This window comes from Pelodiscus sinensis, chromosome 17 (genome assembly GCF_049634645.1).
Source record: "Pelodiscus sinensis isolate JC-2024 chromosome 17, ASM4963464v1, whole genome shotgun sequence".
In the NCBI taxonomy this organism is placed as follows: Eukaryota; Metazoa; Chordata; order Testudines; family Trionychidae; genus Pelodiscus; species Pelodiscus sinensis.
This window is the reverse complement of record NC_134727.1, coordinates 2,191,435-2,208,232: the sequence shown is the minus strand read 5'-3', so window position 1 is coordinate 2,208,232 and position 16,798 is coordinate 2,191,435. Positions and strand designations below refer to the sequence as shown.

General features: G+C 49.3%; 1 protein-coding gene across 2 annotated transcripts in view; it reads right to left on the bottom strand.

The window, feature by feature from the left end:
- PFDN1 (prefoldin subunit 1) overlaps window positions 1-16,798 on the bottom strand; it is a 70,212-nt gene that overhangs the window by 20,778 nt on the left and 32,636 nt on the right. The window contains exon 4 of one of the 2 annotated variants that reach the window (XM_075900095.1): window positions 1,858-2,129. The exons of the other annotated variant lie outside the window; for it this stretch is intronic. Coding sequence (XP_075756210.1) covers window positions 2,046-2,129 — 84 coding nt within the window. The 3' untranslated portion in view covers window positions 1,858-2,045. Of the gene's footprint in view, window positions 1-1,857; window positions 2,130-16,798 lie in introns of those variants that run through there. 2 annotated transcript variants of the gene reach the window in all.

The following is a 16,798-nucleotide window of genomic DNA, read 5'->3' as shown; positions in this document are numbered from 1 at the left end:
CTCGAGCCACAGCCCCCCCCCCCCCCCGGCCCTGCAAACAGCCAGTCACCCCCCCCCACGCCCCAGGGCCCGCTCTGCTCCCCGGGGGGGGGGAGGAGACGCCTCCCGTGGCCTCGCGGCTGGTGCCGGCCTTTGGGCGCGAGGGGCCCGGCCAGCGCCCGACCGACCCTGGCCCTTGCCCCCCCCCGCAGTAGCAGCTGGGGCCGCGCACGCTCGTGCCTCCCTCCAGCTCTCAAGCCACAAGCCGGCAGCTCAGGCTCCTTAGTGCCCAGCTGCCAGCCGGGCCCGCCGCGCCACTGGTCGAGCAGCGACTCCCGCCCCTCTGCCCGGGGCGGGACCCCCGTGGGGCCGGGCGGGAGCCTGCGTGGTCAGACCGGACACTGCCAAGGCACGAGGCGCGTTAGCAATCGCCTGGCTCCCCCCAGCCCTGGGCCGCTGGGCACCGCTGCCGAGCAAAGGCCGGCGCACCCCGGACAACGCCCTTAGCTCTGCTCCCATCCTGCCCCACTGGCCTAGGGGTCCCTTCGCCGCGGCTCGGTAGCTTTCCGGTTATAGCTCCAGGGCCCACCCAAGGGGCTGTCGTGTGTCAGCCGCTCATGGGAGGAGGCACCAGCATATCCAGCACTTTAACCTGCCCCGCCCGCCGGGCACTGCCAGGTGAGGCGAGACAGGAGCCAGGAGGAGCAGGGCATGGACCCCACAGGAACTCCCATCCCCGTGCCCCGCCCTCGCGTCTCTCAGGCGTGACAGGCCCGGGGCCAGGCAGGCCACGCAGGGGGAGCAGAGCCGGGGACTCTGCAGCCATGGAAGCAGCGCCCTGGAGTAACACAGCCCCAGGGTTTTGCTTTGGCGGAGTGGGGTGCATCCTTACACACGTTATCCACAAGGGGGCACCAGCCCCGCACTCTAGTGCAGCTGCTGGCTAGAAGTCCAGAGAGCCGGGCCCTGTGGCTCAGCTCAGACGTGCAGGTGAGCGCTGACCCGCTGGCATGGCCTGCCCTGGCATGCCACGCTGCACCAGCCTCCGCAGCCCTGGCGGCCAGGTTGGGCTGGAAGCTCTCTGGGGACAGGACCATCCTTGACTCCACTGGCCAAGATAACTGGAGCCCTTAGGCACGACTAGACTCTGACCAGCTACCCCAGCAAAGCAACTCTCGGCCAGCCGGGCGTAGACCCTTTTGCTAACAGCTACACCCACAAGGGAAAGGGGCAAGTGATCTCACGCAGCAAGGACAAATTGAAGTGTACCAAGGACTGAGAAGCCACACCCCCCCACACCCCCTTTTCCCCTCCCCAAGTTAGGAGGGGACAGGCCCTGCTGCACCGGCCCATGTGTGGCTCTGCATCTCCTCCCTTGACGCAGCCACTGGTTGCTGCCAGTTGTTTCGGTTTTCAAAGAACCATTAGCAAGGAACACAGAGTGCTTTGTTGCCCTGCAGCTCTTTAGGAGACAGCATGATGCTCATGCCCCAGCCTCCAGCTACACCCCCGCTTTGACACAGACAGGCCTCCCCCTAGTGCACTGCCTGTGTCCACGTCCCACTGACATCACTCCATGCGAGGCCTGGGAGTAGCCACTGGCTGCACCAGACCTGAGCTCAGGCCTCAGGGCCAGATTTTCCAGTGAGCGCTGCACGCTGGGTGTACCCTGGGTGGTGCCAAACATCCAGCCCTAAGTATCCGAGCGGGAGCTGCTGAGGGACACTGGGCCTGACAGGGCTCTGGACTATTAAACTCTGAGCCAGTCGGAGCAATAAGGCCAATGCCTGAAGTAGCAAGTGGGTTCCTGCACTGAAGAGCCAACAATGAACAAGGCAGCTTGCATAAAAGCCAAGCTAGCCTGCTGAGAGCAGGAGCTGAGTAACACAGGAAGGAGCATTTATTACAACATCCACATGCAGACATCCAATGCATTCACCCACAAACTCCTCCCACCAGAAGGTGGCAGCAAACATCACTTCTCAAAACCATCCCGGTTCTCGCTAATCCGGACAGGCACCGGTGAAATGGACCGACTCAGCTGAGGCTCCGGGGGAGCCGCGCCCCTACTGTGCTCTTCGGGCCATCAACATTTCTCGGATGTTATCTTCAGCGTCTTTTACACTCCGCTCCAGGTACGATTTCCTCTGCTGCAAAGTAGAAAATCAGAACAGACTCAACAGCCGAATCCCCCGGGTACCACGCGCTGGGTTGGAGCAGGAGCTGAACCACTTCCCGTGGTAAGTTTAGTGCTGGGAGTGAATCCTCCCCCATGGAATCAACACTCCTCACCAGACACACGATGCGGACATTGGAGGGGGACGGGGAGGGGGAGGGGATCATTTGGGCTCTATGCAGGACTCAAGTGACAGTTAGTGAAAAAGGTCCCAACACAGACGGATTGAAGAGTAGAACTACTCAAAGAGCCTTCCTTACGCATATTTTGGCACCGCACCTTTACGTGGCTAGTGTGCGTTTCATCCCTTTACAAACCTCGCATTTATAACTGTCATTACATCAGGAACAAAGGACTGAGAGGAGATTGTTTAACTTGATTGCAGTTTGTCAGACATTCATAAACCTCACATCCTGAGCATGAAACAAAGGAAAGGAAAAGAAAAAGTACTTCTGTATTCCTTTCCAAAGTACCTCTGGTGTAGTCACAGTTATAGAATCACCTGGCAGAAACCCCCCAAGGCCCAAAAAATAATCTATTCCCACTCGGATAACACTGGATTATCTATAAAACCCTCTTCTGACCTAGTCACGTTTTCACAGATTGGTGCACTTTTTCCACATTTTGGAGGGCGGGGATTAAGGACTGTGGAATATGGTTATTGACGTGACTTGGCGCAGAGCCAGGAACTAGCCTGCTTTAGCATGGACACCAGAGCCCTAAGCTTGAGCACGGCTGAGGGAAGCCTTAGCACCGGGTCAGTCCAACACAGGACACGCGAGTCCAACGTTCCCTACGGCTGTCAGCCTCCTCCAGTCTGACACACGCTGAGGGGAACCCCCCAAAGGAAACACGGGGCGCGCGCTCAGAGGCTGGGACAAGCTGCCAAAAGGCAGGAAATTCCAGGGTAAAGCTCCAGACCAGACAGTCTCCTGTCAGGCACTGCCAAGACTGGGAGCTCAAAGCAGCAGGAAAAGACATTAGAATGTGGTGCCGTGACACAGCTCTGCCTACACACCTTGGCTACGTCTACACTGGCCCCTTTTCCGAAAGGGGCATGCTAATTTTAAACTTCAGAATAGGGAAATCTGTGGGGGATTTAAATATCCCCCGCGGGATTTAAATAAAGATGTCCGCCGCTTTTTTCCGACTTGGAGAAAAGCCGGAAAAAAGCGTCTAGACTGGCCCGATCCTCCGGAATAAAGCCCTATTCCTACTTCAAAGTAGGAATAAGAGATCCTTCGGAATAGGGCTTTATTCCGGAGGATCGGGCCAGTCTAGATGCTTTTTTCTGGCTTTTCCCCAAGCCGGAAAAAAGCGGCGGACATCTTTATTTAAATCCCGCGGGGGATATTTAAATCTCCCGTGGATTTCCCTATTCCGAAGTTTAAAATTAGCATGCCCATTTCGGAAAAGGGGCCAGTGTAGACGTAGCCCTTGTGTGCACGCTCTCCCAGCCAGACTCCAGCCAACAGCCGCTACCGCTGCCGCCTGAGTTCAGCCAAGTACAAGTCTGCAACCCGCGAAGGACAGGTGTTAGCCGCAGCAAGACAGAGAACCAGTGCCCAGTCCTCTAAGTCTATTCCAGCCATGACACCCGGAGCCTCTGGGTTTCCCTCCACCCACCACCACTGCGGAGAGCCCAGGCACTAGCTGCACTAATCCTTAGCACGTGTGCAGCCCCTGCTCCGGAAGCGAGGTGCTTGTACCAACGTGGAAGCAGTAGGGGAAGGGCGATGTGAGCAGCCCACGGGCAGAGACACAGTGTGTGTCAGAGCTGTGCTCAGAACTCCACATCCCATCGCCCCGGTGCCAAACCAAGGTGGATGTGGCTGGCTTCAGCTCACACGATCCACCCCGAGGAAGTTACTCGCTAATCAACTGTTGTGTTAGCTGGTGGCTTACGCAATCCCAATTTGTTTGTCCTCAAGGCAAATTTCTATGAGAAAATTTCATGCTTGAAACCTGCCCTCAACAGATGCCAAGTGAGGAAATGGGAGGGGGAGGGGTCATTTCTATCGCTGTCATTAAACACCCACTTCATCGCAATGCCACCGCTGTCTTTCTGTTCATGGGATTCAAACCTGCCCTTGAGAAGGAACCCAACCCCCCTTTAGGTCTTGCTTCCGCTGAGTAAAAGCGCAAGGGGCGCTGACCCTGCTGCCATCGCTGAAGCATGCACACTTGGGGGCTGATGAGAAGGCACGTTTCTACGCTCCCCGCTCAGGGCCTCTCCTCCCCCGCAGTGGGGCTGCCCTGCTGGTGAACACACGAGGTGGAGCTGAACACCAAAGAGCCAGATCAGATCAATTCTCGGGTCTTAGGAGCTCTAGATTCAGGTGAGCACAGCACAGGTGAGATGGCTGAACACACCTTCGCTGTGCTCCCACCCGTCACGTGGCTTGCAGGATCCAGTCCCATACCTCGGAGGGGCTGCTCCGCGTCCCTAGTCAGTGCCGAGGGGCCTTGGTGTCTCTCCAACACAAGGATGGCTTAGCACTAGTCAGTCCTCTCCAGGAGGCCTGTGCTCTCAGAGAGGGCGACACTGCGATCACAATGGACAATGCCAGCAATGGAGACCTAGGACTCAGCAAAGTGGAGGCTTGTGCCCCTGGAAAGGGAGATGGAGGAGGCTGGGGAAAGAAGGAGCCAAGCGAGTCCAGAGAGAGCGCTGCAATGTGCTCTCGAGGACACGGGTCGCTCCTCCCCCCCATGGAATGGGCTCACCGGCAGGGGAAGAAGCGACGCACTAAAAGCCCAGCCAAACGAGGGTAACGTTCCCGCTACCTCCACTGAGGCGCAGCCCGAAGAACCAGGCCGTGGCGGGCTCGTTACGTTCTAAGGGCCAAGCTCTGATGAAGGGTGTGGAAGGGAAAGAAGTGTCCTTTCGCCTCAGACTGGCGAGGTCATCACAGGAGCAGTATCAGGAACTGTGTAAACCCGCCTCATTCTCCCATTCCTGGGGCCTAAAGAGGAACTTGGCGCAACTCTCTGGTCCTCTCTTCTGGGGACAGCAGCAGAGCATTATGCAGCTGAGCCGAAAAACCATTTGCCTGATCAGATCAGTTTGAAAATGAGTGTTGAGTGTACAGAGACACACTGCTATTAATGAGGTCCAATCAAATAAGTGAATTTGCATTATCAGAAACTCGACTGCCCTCCTGCGACGATGTGCCCGTTAGCAAAGGCGCCACCGCGGAGATCGGTGCTTCCTAAATCGATGGAAGGGCTTTTCCAGCCCCTCCCCCTGCAGCAAGAGCAAGGTCGACAGAATTATCCTGTTGCTCTAACAGCCTCCATCCTGGGGCCTAGGCCCGATAAACTAGGCCCAAGATCATTTTAAGTGTAGACCAGGCTCAGCTGCTGAGTTGCAAGGGGGAGGGAGGGACAATAAAGGGTTATGTAGCATGAAGAGATTGGGTGGCCAGCTGATGTCTATGTCTGGAACAGAAAGGCTCTCCCCTGCCCCAGCCAGTGAGTGCAAATGACTCCTCATTTAGCTAAGTAAGGACTTATCAGTCGGGCTCTGCTCCCAAGATAGAGCTTTGTCGGTTTAGTGAAGTGGGTCAGCGCAGGCTACAGCGGGTAGTGTCTGAACTGCAACACTCAGCAATCCCGGAAAAAAGCTTCTATCCTGTGTCCCACAAACGAGTCATCCAGTGCTCCAAGTTACAAGGGATTCCTGGGCATGTGGATCCCAGCGCCTCCCGGGCTTCGTTTGCAAGGAAACGGTTTTCAGCACTTTCAGAAGGGAGTTTGTTTTTATGGCACTTGCCTTTCACTGATATTTACAGGACATCCGAATATGGAGGAGTGACCTGCTATTACACCCCTCTGGCATGTGGAGTAGCCTGTTAATTATTGCCCAGCTGAGGAACGGAAGCAGACGGCTGCCCTGACAGCAGCTGAATGCACAAGGAAATTATTTAATGAGATCTGTAGTTCTAAATCTTTGGGCATAGGGCATATTTCATGTTTGATTAAAAACCACCTCGCTGAGTCAGAGCGGGGCCAGAAGAGGGGACTGTGAGGAGCAAACCTGAAAGGCTGCATTTGCCAGTATTGCTCACTGCACCACTCACCGATCTTATCTAAAGTGCTCCACATTCACCCCACCGGCTCCTTCACCACCGCCTGCCTTCCCTGTGAGCTGAGCGCTTGGGTGACCACCCAGGAAAGATTCAAATGCCGCCCAGCTGATTAGCAGAGCACCTACCACTAGCAGCAGATGTTCCTACTGGTGATGCACAATCTGCACGTGCCTCAGTGCACATAAAAATTCATTCTGCACATGGATGGGAAAAATTAGAGGGAACACTGACCACCTCCTACGCTAGCATCTGTGTGGGAATCTCCCACCATGACACTATCACCAGTGCTATTTAGAGCAGGTCTAGACCAAATGGTGGAAACATCTTGTCTACACTAGAACTCTCACCATGCTACAACCAGTGGGAGATTCCCCAAGATGCCAATGCCCTCTGTTTCACTTTCAGAGACTGAGTAGCTACAGGGCCTTCCTCCATCTATACTGCTACCTGGAAGGTATCTATGGATTGAACTTGTCAACCCATTTGCCAACTCTCTTATTTCCCTACCACATACTGGTGCATACTGGGTTAAAACTAGAGCTGTCAATGAATTGCAGTTAATTCATGAGATTAACAAAACATTAATCATGATTAATTGCACTGTTAATTCCAACTGAAATTTATTAAATATTTTGGAAGTTTTTCTGCATTTTCAAACATATTGTTTTCCATTACAATGCAAAATACAAAGTGCAGTATTCACTTTATATTACAAATATTTACACTATAAAAATGATAAACAAAAGAAACAGTATTTTTTCAATTCACCTCATAAGTACTGTAATTCAATCACTTTATTGTGAAAGTGTAATTTACACAGATTTTTTTTACATAACTGCACTCAAAAACAAAATATAGAATTCAGCACCTACATGTCCACTCAGTCCTACTTGTTGTTCAGCCAATTGCTCCGAAAAACAAGTTTGTTCGTATTTACAAGAAATAATCCTGCCTGCTGCTTATTTACAGCATCCCCTGAAAGTGAGAACAGGTGTTCACATGGCACTTTCGTAGTTGGCATTACAAGATAGTTACATGCCAGATATGCTAAACATTCATATGCCCCTTCATGCTTTAGCTGATGACTGATTCTACTTGATAACAATCCAAAGCTGATAATACTGACACATGTTCATTTTCATCATTTGAGTCAGATACCACCAGTAGAAGGCTGGTTTTCTTTTTTGGTTGCTTACATTCTGTAATCTCCGCATGGGAGTGTTCTCTTTTAAGACTTGTATGTTCCACACCTTATCTCGCTCTGATATTGGACCTCACTTCAGATTCAGTACATGGGCTGAGCGCTGTAGAAATCTCACACTGGTCTCTTCTTTGTGTTTTGTCAAATCTGCAGTGAAAGTAATCTTAAAAATGAACATGGGCTGGGTCATCATCCAAGACAGCTATAACACGAAACATATGGCAGAATGCGGACAAAACAGAACAGGAGACATACAATTGTACCCTAAGGAGTTCACATGAATATGTTCCAGATGCACTGAAGAAATAACTTGTGATGCAGACTACAACAGTGCCATGCAAATGCCTATTCTCACTTCCAGGTGAGATTGTAAGTAAGAAGCAGGAAGCATTATCTCCTGCAAATTGTAACCAAACTTGTTTGTCTGAGTAATCGGCAGAACAAGAAGTAGGACTGAGTAGACTTGTAGGCCCTAAAGTTTTACATTGTTTTGTTTTTTAATGCAGTTTTTATACATAATTCTACATTTCTAAGTTTAACTGTCATGATAAAATAACTATTATAGAATTTGTATTAGGTGAATTGAAAAATACTGGTAATTTTGTTTTTTACAGTGCAAGTATCTAATCAAAATAAATATAAAGTGAGCCCTGTGCACTTTGTATTCTGTGTTGTAACTGAATTCAATATATTTGAAAATATAAAAAACATCCACAAATATGTTAATCTATTATTGTTTAACAGCATGATTAATCATGCAATTAAATTTTTTTAATCGCAAGATAGCCCTAGTTAACAACTTACACTGATTAATGAGCAGACACCTTTCTTTCAGTTTAAATGTAAGAAAACACTGCAGTCTTCAAGACAAGACACATTCCCACGGGAATTCCAACCACGCAGGAGATTTTCACCGGCTGTTTTCTTGGGAATAAAGGTGTGCAGGCATGGGACAGCACAACAAGGAGAGAAGCACGACAGGGACACACTGACAAAGCAGGAAAGAAAGCCAAGTGGACACCACCTGGAAGCCGGGTGTCTAGCCCTGGGAGAAGCCTAGTAAAAGTGATGGCTGAAACTACGGGGCAGGAGCAAGGGAACAGGCTCCTGTGTTTGGGGAAGCAGGACTTTGTACATTCCTTGTGAATTAACAAAAGTGCATCAAATACCTGACTCCCATGTCAAATTCTCCTCCCAACAGTAACAGAAGGGAAACAAGGGAGTTGGCAGCAGGGCCCTACATTCTGACTTGCTGCTCAGGTTAAACAAGGTAACAATCCATTTTGCCCTTTCGTTGCTCCTCCTCAACCATACCCTCCAGGCCTTGTTCTACGTTACTTCTCTTAGCTTTTCCCCCTCATTCTTTGACTGCCTGTCACAGCCCTGGTGGGATTTCACTAGGGCTGTCGAGGAGAACTGGTACCTCCTACGTGATCAGAGGTGCAGCCAAAAATAGCACTGGTTGTTCATGCATCCTTGTCATACAAAGAGCTCATGTTAACCTCTCTGGCTTCAAGAGCTGGCTTCCTTTCTAAAGCAGACAGACCACAAATGGACAGACTCTTCCTCGCTCTGGCGCTGCTTTGCCTTGTCAGCAGTACAACCAGAAGGCTGTTTTAAATACCTACCATTGCACCTGGGTCTACTCTTAAGAGGTGACCCTGTGTTTTATACCCCCTTCTGGTAGCATGCTGCCACCTTGTTTTGTGATCTAACTACCCTGGTTTGTTCCTCAGCAGCCGAGGGCACTGTACTCTATTTAATGCAGAGGCTGCTGCAGCCGATACGCCCTGAGAGGAAAAGAGCCGCAATTAGCACAGACTCTCTCTCTTGGCAATCCAGGAACGTTTCCTGCGAGGTTCAGGTAAATGGAGTTCAGTTGCACATTCCTCCCGTAAGTTTGATGACACCATCTTAGCAAGAATAATTAAACTGGTGTCATTCGGAATCAGGTATGCTGCCTGCCACAAAGCCATACATTCCTAACAGGTGAAAGGGGTAGCATTCAGGTATTCCACTGGGAGGGGAAACGCTATGACTCAGAGCTCACAGACTAGTTTTAGAAGAGTCAAGAAACAGATTTCCTGCAGGCTTGTGTCTTAGATACTGTCCCTACATGGAGAGAAACCAGGATGGTTTTTGGCTGGATTTTTGCCTATCTATGGAGAATCCCAAACTCTGTCCTCAGGAGAGGATGTACTACCGATGTGTCCACTGGGCTTCTGCCTCTGGGCACCCAACCAGTGTGGCATATATTCTTTTTTCCATTAAAAAGCCCATATTACCCATCTCCTCTCAGTGATGAGCTGGGCAGTGAGAGGCAGAACTCTGGATTGCACATCGGATTTAAAGACACGGTCTTATCAAATTGCTTATCATTCATTTTTCACCAGTTTTGATGTTTGCATTGTGCTGCTCTCTGATTAGATGAGTAGCCAGTTTCAAACTCTGAGTCTCATGCTCTAGTGGGCTGCAAATATTGCAAGGGAACATTTACATTAAAACAAAAAGCTCTTCCTCGAAATTCAAGTCAGTCCTAGAAACATTCTGCCTAATTTTAGGCTTTGAAAACCCTTGTTCCTACAAACCCTAAATGATGGGTCTGAAGCAAGCTGGCAGCTTGCTCCACAAGCCAGATACATAGGGAAGGACTGGAATCACAGTTCATCCACAAATTCAATTCACATGCTAATGGACTCAATCGTGATATGGGCTGGCTAGGACATTACCTACATAACCACTGAGGGCATGTCTAGACTACATGGCAATTTAAATAATCAATTAAATTCATTTCAATTAAAATGGCTGCCGCACTGTGCTGATCAGCTGTTTGGCGGCACAGTGCTGTAGTCTGAACACTTCGCGGTTGGCATCAAAGGCATTTGTCGACCTCCCTGGTAAACCTCATCCCATGAGGCATAACGGGGAGGTCAACAAATGCCTTGGATGTCGACTGCAGAGCGTCCAGACTACAGCACTGTGCCGCCAAACAGTTGATCGGCCCAGCACGGCAGCCATTTTAATTTAAATGAAACGGTGATTATTTAAATCGCCGCTTCATTTCCCTTTGCCTACAACCCTCATCTACATGGCTCCATCGATGGAGCCATGTAGTCTAGACATGCCCTGAAGGTGCTAACAGCTCTCTGAGGGTACGTCTAAACTACATGGCTCCGTCGACGGAGCCATGTAGATTTGTTGTTTTGGCAAAGGCAAATGAAGCCGCGATTTAAATGATCGTGGCTTCATTTACATTTACATGGCTGCCGCGCTGATCAGCTGTTTGTCCACTCAGTGCGCTAGTCTGGACGCTCCCCTGCCGACATCAAAGCCCTTTGTCGGCAGCCCCGGTAAACCTCGTCCCACGACAGAGGCATGTAGTCTAGACACAGCCTGAGGGTATCCTTCCTGTGTTAGCAACCTATCTATTGACTCTGATTTTTATCTGCTTAGGTTTAAGTACCCATTCTCCAGATATTTAATGATGCTCGGTCTCACCCCCCCCTTCCTTTATTCTTTTTCTCCCTGCTTCACCTCCCCTCTCCTATTTATTTTGAGTTTTCATATCCCCTACTCAACACTCCGGTCATCTGAAGAAGTGGGCTGTGCCTACGAAAGCTCATGATCCCATCTAGATGTTTTGTTAGTCTATAAAGTGCTACTAGACCATTGGTTGTTTTCCCCCTTTCCTAAGGATGCTCTCTCCCCATGTCTGTTCCCAAGCACTGCATCACATGCTAGAATATCAGCCTGCCGGTTGCCCGTATTTTATTCTCACGACCAGAAGCCTTTCCTCAAGGAAGGCTCTGAAGTCTTTGGAGATGACTCGGTGCCTCAGATAGTGCCCTGATGTCACTCATCTTGTGACATGGCCTTTATAAACTTTTTGGCCAAGAGTTTCTGTGGCTCTAAAGTTAACACGTGTCATTTTTGGCATTCCTCAGCGTCTGTGGGGGAACGCTCTTCGGGAAAGTGATCAGCTCCCGAGATAGAGTTGGGCACACACACTTGTCTGGAGAAAGATCTTCCCCAAGTGGGAAGGAAGGAAGTCCTCCTGCCCCCCAACCAGGAGCCAGACAGGAGCGGTGTGAGGTTACCCTTACTCTGCAGGGCTGCAGCCGTCATCAGAATAGCTGAAATTGTCCACATAGCCCCGGCTGGAGGGAAGGAGACTTTGCTCTCCTCAGAAAGCCGGCGACCAAGTAAAGCGTGGAGTGCTCTGTCATCTTGTCACTTACTTGGCCAGAGTGAGAGCTAATTAGCCCAGCAGCGTAGCCCATCGAAGGCTGGACGGGGCTTCTGCTGCGACATGTCCAGCTAGGGGCAAGTCAGAACACTGCAGGCAGCAGGCTCCTTTTAGAGCAGCTGCAGGGGCACACCCCAGTTCCCACATTACCCTGGGCTGGCGAGAACCCCACCGCACAGGGCTGCCTATGGTTCACACCTTACTGCAGGCTTCTCGACCTCATTGCCCTGCGACCCCCCTTCTGACAACAAAAGCAGCTATTTGACCCCAGGCCAGGGGACCAAAGCCTGAGCCCTCCCGAGACCTGCTGCATTGGGGGGCAGGGGGAGAGCTCCAGCCACTACAGGCAGGGGCCCAAAGCCAGAGGGCTTCAGCCCAGGGAGGGAACTGAGCCTCAGCTTTGGCCCTGGGCCCCAGCAAGTCCATGCCGGCCCCGGCAATCCCATTCAAATGGGAATCATGACCCACAGCCTGAGAACTGCTGCATTACTGCAGCCGATGAACAGTGAGACATTCACCACCGGTCTGCCCAAGCAGCAGATGAATCTCAGGAAATTCCACTGGAAGCTGCTCAAGGCAGAACACCAGAATCCAACTAGATCTGTCCACTTTGCAGGAAAATATTAGACCCCATCCATGGCTAGCGGCAACAACAGAGCACGGAGGCCGAGTAAAGGGTGCCGGTTTGCATACAGCCACTGAGATACTGCGTCCAGAAGGGAATGGCATGGACACAACAGGGGAGTCCCAGTCATTTCCAAGGAACCTGCTTCTTTAGAAGGGGACAGCCTGGATTCATTCCTATGATGCTCATCACCAGAACTTCCAACCTAACAAGAGCTGCTCCATGCCTGGGAGGTGTGGTGGTTTCTGGAATTAGTCCGTGCCCTATTTCTCGCAATACCACCACTAGCACAACACTGGCACTTTGGCTTGGCTTGTTTGTGCAGCTGGCAAATTTCTCCTGCACTAAGAGATGCTGAAGCTGTTCTACCTAAAATGTGTACTGATCCCCAAGTCCCACTGCCTCATCCCACATGCATGCGCATAATGTGCTTTGTAAAACGGCTACAGGAAAATACATACAAGAACAAAAAATAGACGTCAGACTTCCAGGATGGGGAACTTTATTCTGGGAGGCAACAACTCTGAAAAGATTTGGGGACCATGGTAGATAATGAGCTGAACATGTGCTCCCAGTGTGACATTGTGGCCAAGAGAGATAATGAAATGTTGGGCTGCATAAACAAGGGAACCATGAGTAGAGAGATTTTTTATCTCTATATTTGACACTGGTGTGACTAATGCAGGAATTCTGTGTCCAGTTCTGGTACCCACAATTTGGGAAGGATGCTGGAGAGGATTCAGAGAAAAGCCACAAGAATGATTAAAGGCTTGGAAGACATGCCTTAGTGATAAACTCAGAGTTCAATTTATTTAGCTTAACAAAAAGAAGGTTAAGGGATGAATTGATCACAGTCTGTTAGTATCTGCAAGGGGAATAAATATTGAATAAAGGTCTCTTCAATCAAGCAGAGAAACATACACTGAGATCCAATGTCTGGAAGATGAAACTAGAAAACTTGAGATTGGAAATAAGGTGTACATTTTTAACAGTAATTAAACTACTGGAATAATTTACCCAAGGTTTTGGTGAATTCTTCGTCACTGGCAATCTTGAAATCAAGATTGAATATTTTCTAAGAGCTCTGCTCTAGGAATTATTTTAGGGAATTTCTGTGGCCTGTGCTATATAAAAGGTCAAATTAGATCAGTGTTTCTTAATCTTTTTAAGATCAAGGAACACCAAACAATTTTTTATGAGGAATACCAAGGATTTTTTTTTGTGGGGGAAAAAAAAGGGTTGGGGGGGGGGAGTTATTGAGCCCAGAAAAGGGGCGGGGGGGGGGTCACCTGCCACAGAACACAGTTTAAGAAACACTGAATTATATTATCACAATGGTCCCTTGTGGCCTTGGAATCTAAGAATCTACCCCAGACCAGCTGACATGGTCCAGAGAATAAAATCAGGAGAAAGATTCGGCAATGTACGAAAACATGCGCTCGCCTTCTCTTTTTGCCCTGGCATTAACACACAATAGCAGTCCCGTAAGAGGAATTATGATGAAACATCATTCATGTCTGTTGATGGGCACTGCTCTTATACTTGGAAGCACAACTATAATTTCATCTGAACAACAAAACTTAGAGGTATTTGGGAGTATGGATGAAGCCTTCCTCAGCTGCAAGGCAACAACTATGCTGCAGAACTTCTGCCCCAAACCTGAGAAAACTGACCAGAGCAGCTTCAATATATGGGGCAGCAGAAATGTCCTCACTCTGGACTCAGCAGATCCCTTACTGGTTATACTAACCCCCCTGATAAACTCGAGGGTGGGATTTTCAAAAGACCTCACCATTGATCTAGCTCAGTTCCAGAGCAGTCAGGCCAAATTCAGAGTGCTTCTGAAAATCCCACCTTGTCATCTGAATTTCTGCTTGAATATTCTGTGCAGAAGTCCTTTACAAAACAGAGTCCTGAAAAATGTAGTAAATTCCTCAGTTTTGCACTTTGGCTCCGAAAATAGTGCTATGGCTCCAGTCAGTAATGCTGTCAGAGCAGTTCCTGTCGTGAAGACCTTGTTAGAAAAAACATTACCACCTCTCACGGACGGAGGGGTCAGTAGGGTGACGGCAGAACCCTTCTATTCACTACCATGCATGTCCCCGGTGAAGCCCTGCAGCAGCACCACTGTCGCTTTGTAAGTGTAGAGACAGAAATAATGGATGACTCCAGGCAAGGTAAAGCGTGAGAAAGGGAAGGCATGTGCCAAGAGGCAGTTACCCCAACACCCTTGTATTCCTGAGGACTGAGGTGTGGTTTAATGATGCTGACTCAAGGCTGGGTCAGTTCGGGGCACAGGTAAGGGCATGCAGAGTCATCTAGACAACAAATAATTATTTCCTGTTCCCACCTGGGCTGGGGGTGGTGGGGGAGGAAGCACAAATTGCCCCTGCAATAAAGTCATGGAGTAAGGAGCAGTGAGGCGCGGCTGGACGGGCCACAGTGACTCAGAGGTGAGTGAGTGCAGAGATATTAGTCCCATGAGTAAGAACTGCCTGGGTGACTAACGCTATCCCAGGGAAGGCCCTGAGGAGTGCTGCCCCCTGCCTTGGACACCGTCTCTGCCAATTCCAAACTCTCCTTTTAATGTGCCGGTCCTCAGCTTCCAAAGCACACAGAATGACTGTGCAACGATGGCTTTGGGTAAAAGACTGTCGACTGATTCATAAAAGCAGGCTCCACTCCTATCAGAGGAAATGGCCATTACTCCTCCGCTATCACCACTTCCCTTCAGAAGCTAAAAATCATTTTAAAAAAATGTGGCCAGAATTCTTAAACCTGGGTCCAGGTCCTAACTCTGGACCAGACCCCTAATTGGAAGCAGACTTCTTTTGTTTCTAGCCTATTTCACATTTCAGCTCTCCTGCACTAGAACTCAAGGCTGATTTGCAAACAATGCAGAGATGATTTCTTAAGAGAGTTATAGAAACATTTCAATTATACAATTTTACAAAATCTAAATTCAGGGACAAATGTGACCAGAGACCATCCCGTCAATAAGCTATCAGAATTCTTTTGAAATTAATTTATCAGCACATCCTTTTCCTAGTTTCAAATTTACCACATTTACACACCTAAAAAAATAAAGATAGGAAAACCATCAAAGGTCCTAAAGATAAAACAACAGTGAAACTATGAAAGGGAGTGGAATTTCAAACTTCTGACTGCATAAAACCTACATGTTTATTTTGTATCATTTACAGCTCAAGGGAAGGCTGGCTGAGTGAATTATTAATATGATAATCAACTTGCAAAATTTTCCTTACAAAAATCTCTATTATGAATGTTTATTCCAAATGAAAGGCCTCACCCTGCAAAGACATACATACAAGTAACTGTACAGATATTGGTCATCCAACTGAATTCACCATGGCCAAAAACAACATTTAAAAGTCTGGATCTCATGATCTCCCAGGGCTAAGCCAGATCCTATTATAAAGATGTAAGTCTCCTCTTTTAAATGATCTAATTCTCCTATTTCTATCCCTGCTGGATTTAAGGTCTAATACCTTGCAGCCTGTTACTTGCATACCACTTACTATAAGCCATGCTTTGCTGGCAATTTTAAAAAGCCAGACATGCTTTTCACCTGTGCTCTGTGTTTGAGACCAGAAGTGATCTAATGCATCAACCCCATGCCAGCAGGCCAGAGAAACTGACCTCCTGGCTGCATCAGAATGACTATGGAGCTGCTGAGTCCCTTTCAATGCAAGACTGTAATCGTGCAGTAGGATTGCTCATCATTACATGGATCGCAGGTAAAGCTACCTCTACTTCGCTCATCCTGCTCCTCCGGGTACCTGGACACAAATCTGGAGGACACAAGCAATAAAGAACTCAGTGCAGCATTAACTTTTCCCCAGCTCTTGCAGCACTAACTAGAATTAATCCAAAGTTGTAAAGCAGCAACCGAATGACACACATGCTCTGTAAAAGGGAAAGCTTTGCTCTTTGATCATGCTGCTTTCAGAGTCCTCCAAATTCCCCAGCTGGTCACAAAAACATTAAGACAAAAAAGTGGCGAGGGGTGGGGTTGCGGCGGCTGTGCTTTTCTGTTGGGCTACAAGGGCTTTTTGGAGATGCTCTGAGTATTTAATTTTTAAAGGGGAGGCTAGAAAGTGGGCTCCCCTCCCCACTTTACAGATTCTTATGTCCTGGAATAAACTTCAGCTGCTTTCTTCCTGAAAACCAGCAACTACGTTCAGACTAGATTCCTGCTGGCAGCTCTCCCGGCATGATGAGCAGGCTGCCCTTCCATAGGAGATCCTGCAGCGGTGGGGACTTACAGGTGGCACCAGGGACTAGTGCAGGCCATTACCACTGGGTATATAACTCCACCCCCCCGACGGAAGCACAGAAATGAGAGCAGGCCGTGAGGGTGCCACTCTCCATATGCAGAGAACCGCGACTAAAGCAATGAATTAGTGCGGTGCTGCCCCGTAGGTTCTTCTCCAGGAGCTGCCTGACACAGCGTGGACGG